This window comes from Volvox carteri (genome assembly GCF_000143455.1).
Source record: "Volvox carteri f. nagariensis unplaced genomic scaffold VOLCAscaffold_4, whole genome shotgun sequence".
Classification (NCBI taxonomy): Eukaryota; Viridiplantae; Chlorophyta; class Chlorophyceae; order Chlamydomonadales; family Volvocaceae; genus Volvox; species Volvox carteri.
Genome location: NW_003307547.1, coordinates 2,741,819 through 2,744,717, shown reverse-complemented (window position 1 = coordinate 2,744,717; position 2,899 = coordinate 2,741,819). Strand labels below are relative to the sequence as shown.

Sequence of the window (2,899 nt, the reverse complement as noted above, 5' to 3'; positions counted from 1 at the left end):
CCACCTCGCACCAGCTGAATGCTCCCCCCCTCCCCATCACTGCCTGCGTTCGTTCGCGCATTCTCCTCTTCCCCCCCTCCACACAGCCCCATCCTAACCAACAAGCAACTAATAACGACCAACCACCCTGTGTGCCGCAGGATCAGTTGCGATTTCCACCAACCCAGCTGTCAGCCTGAATTCCTCGTCTCAACCTGCCGAAGCGAATTTCTCCCCTGTGCTCGTTATCGGCGGATCAACCTCTGTTGCCGACGACGCCGTCGCGCTGCCTCCCCATCAGTCCATCTGGCTCCTGGACGCTGCTTCATGCGCGGATCCCGACGCCGCCGACAGCGGATCTACCGTGCAGCGGGATTTGAAAGCACAAATCTGGCTGTCTTTGCTCCCCAACGGCGGCGCGCTTCGGAAGGTGCGGCGGCGGCGGCGCAGTCCACGCCACCGCTAACATCGTGGCGGCTGGCGTCGGCCGGGCTGGTGAAGAGCCAGGTGGGCAAGGGACGGACGGCTGGAGTGCGGTGTGCTGCGTGCTGCGGGCGTCTTGGACGTGTACCTTGCGGTGCAGTTTTGGTGCAGTCGATTTGGATTTGCGTGTGTATGGGTAGGCCTATCTGCAAAGCGCGTGGAGGGAGGGGGGCACCTAGGTGGTTAGTGGGTTGTCGGTTGGTCGGTTGGTTTGCAGGTCGCCGTCGGAACGCCGGTCGCCTCGGTCTCCTCCTTTCCCGCGCATTTAAGCGTTCTGGTGCTCCTCGCCGCCCCAGGTGGGCCTTGTGCGTTCCAGTTATGTCCACCGCTCGCGTCCCGCGTGTCGCCAGGGCCCCGCTTCCGATGATGTAGATTCTTAAAAGAGCAGCTACCTTACCGCTGGGGACTCCAACATTTGCTGCTGCTGCTGCTGCTGCTTTGGACGTCGGCACCTGTTCTTTTGTGTCTTAGATTAAATGAGTTCTTTTTGCTTCTTATAATGTAACAGAAATATGCACGATGAACGAAGGGAATGCTACACAGCGGATCCGTAAGGATCATTGCGTGATGTGATGTGATGTGATGTGATGTGATGTGATGTGATGTCCTCCATGCGGCCATGTATCGTCTGGCGCATGTTCTGAGTCCTCGTCGTCCTCGTCGTTTCGCACGTCGTTTCACTTCCTCGCCCATCTTTCCAACTTCCTCGCCCTCAACCTGCACCATCATCCCTAATCCCCTCCTCATCCGCATCATCCCTAATCCCCTCCTCATCCGCATCATCCCTAATCCCCTCCTCATCCGCATCATCCCTAATCCCCTCCTCATCCGCATCATCCCTAATCCCCTCCTCATCCGCATCATCCCTAATCCCCTCCTCATCCGCATCATCCCTAATCCCCTCCTCATCCGCATCATCCCTAATCCCCTCCTCATCCGCATCATCCCTAATCCCCTCCTCATCCGCATCATCCCTAATCCCCTCCTCATCCGCATCATCCCTAATCCCCTCCTCATCCGCATCATCCCTAATCCCCTCCTCATCCGCATCATCCTCATCCTTGTTTTTCCGTTTCCCACGAACCTTATTTTCTCAGAGCGCCTCAGAGCTTTGGTTGCTGTTAGGAGAGGCTGCACCTGACGCCTCCACTTCTACGGCGGGGGTAAATGCTGTCGGCGATGTCAAGATGCTCAGGGCAGTGGTGAATAAAACAACCGGAGGTGCGGACCGTCATGTGCTTTGAAGCATTTTGAAGACGACGGCGGTTTCCAGTAATCCGCCAAGAAGAGAGAGGCGCTTTGTAGGCGCTGTTCCTTCCGTGCACTTTCGTGACCCATTGTGCTGGTTTACGACATGATGCACCTGTTGGTACGGCGTACAGAAGTCGCACAATGTTGCCTCCGTCTTCTTGGGCAGATGCTGGCAAACTTCAAAACGCTTTTTTATTTGTCGTGAAACTATGGGGAGAGTGTTTTGCTTACTTGTCCTCCGCTATAGAAGTGTGGAGGTGCTAGTCCAATAGATAGCTATGTACTCTTAATGTTTTGTCCGTTGTTGGATGGGATCGACACTCACTCACATACCCGTGAATATACCCGTGGCAGCAGTAATGGGACCCCCTTAGGGGTTCCGTGGTGGTTTGCTGTGTTCCTAACACTGTGTTATCCTCTCATTCCGCAGGTTCCACTTCTTTTTAAATCCCCGACACGGAAAGTGACGTGGAACGTTTCATGTCAGATTCATTCTCTTAGAAACAATTTGAAACGATTTGGAAACGTTTACACGTGCGTAGCCGCGCTTCCCCCGTTTTTTTCGGCCTTCTGCCAACGTCCCCCTGCGTTTGCCAATTATCATTATTACACCTTAAATCTCAATCCTCTAGCTGATTCTGTCGATATCTAATTTTTTAATTTGTGCGTTGCCAGGTTGCCTCTCCACTTCCCTTCGGCCTTGGTGCGGCAACTTGTCCTACGATATAACGTCTGTGGCGGCTGCGTGCTTGCCCGGCGCCAAGCTTAAAGAGCCGTACCCGACTGTCAACTTGACCGGTGACAACACGACGCTGTCCCTGTTCCCTAGCGTCAGCGTTTTTGCTATACTGGATCCGGACGGCGCCTCCGTACGATATCCGGTACGGAGATGGTTTGTGTTGAGCAGTGAGGAGAGGAAGTGGGGACCAGGTTCACCGCACCGTAAGCACGCTTATGTGCGTGCGTGGTATATAGCTGCCCGGCGGGGCCCCGCCATCCTCCATCAACAAACACATCAACCACCATTGACCACCACATGAACCAGTTTTAATAACCACCATCAACTACCATCAACCACCATTGACCACCACGTGACCCGCTTTTAACCACCAGTAACTACCATCAACCACCATTGACCACCACGTGACCCGCTTTTAACCACCAGTAACTACCATCAACCACCATT

The 2,899-nt window shown here is 54.4% G+C and overlaps 2 protein-coding genes across 2 annotated transcripts in view; both read left to right on the top strand.

The window, feature by feature from the left end:
• VOLCADRAFT_87248 (uncharacterized protein) overlaps positions 1-829 on the top strand; it is a gene marked incomplete at both ends in the record, with an annotated part of 1,720 nt that extends 891 nt beyond the window's left edge. Inside the window, 2 exons of the mRNA XM_002946984.1 lie at positions 141-409; positions 779-829. Of these exons, the coding sequence (XP_002947030.1) occupies positions 141-409; positions 779-829 (320 nt within the window). The remainder of the gene's footprint in view (positions 1-140; positions 410-778) is intronic.
• Positions 830-2,602: 1,773 nt separating this feature from the next.
• VOLCADRAFT_87246 (uncharacterized protein) overlaps positions 2,603-2,899 on the top strand; it is a gene marked incomplete at both ends in the record, with an annotated part of 6,090 nt that continues 5,793 nt past the window's right edge. Inside the window, one exon of the mRNA XM_002946983.1 lies at positions 2,603-2,619. Coding sequence (XP_002947029.1) covers positions 2,603-2,619 — 17 coding nt within the window. The remainder of the gene's footprint in view (positions 2,620-2,899) is intronic.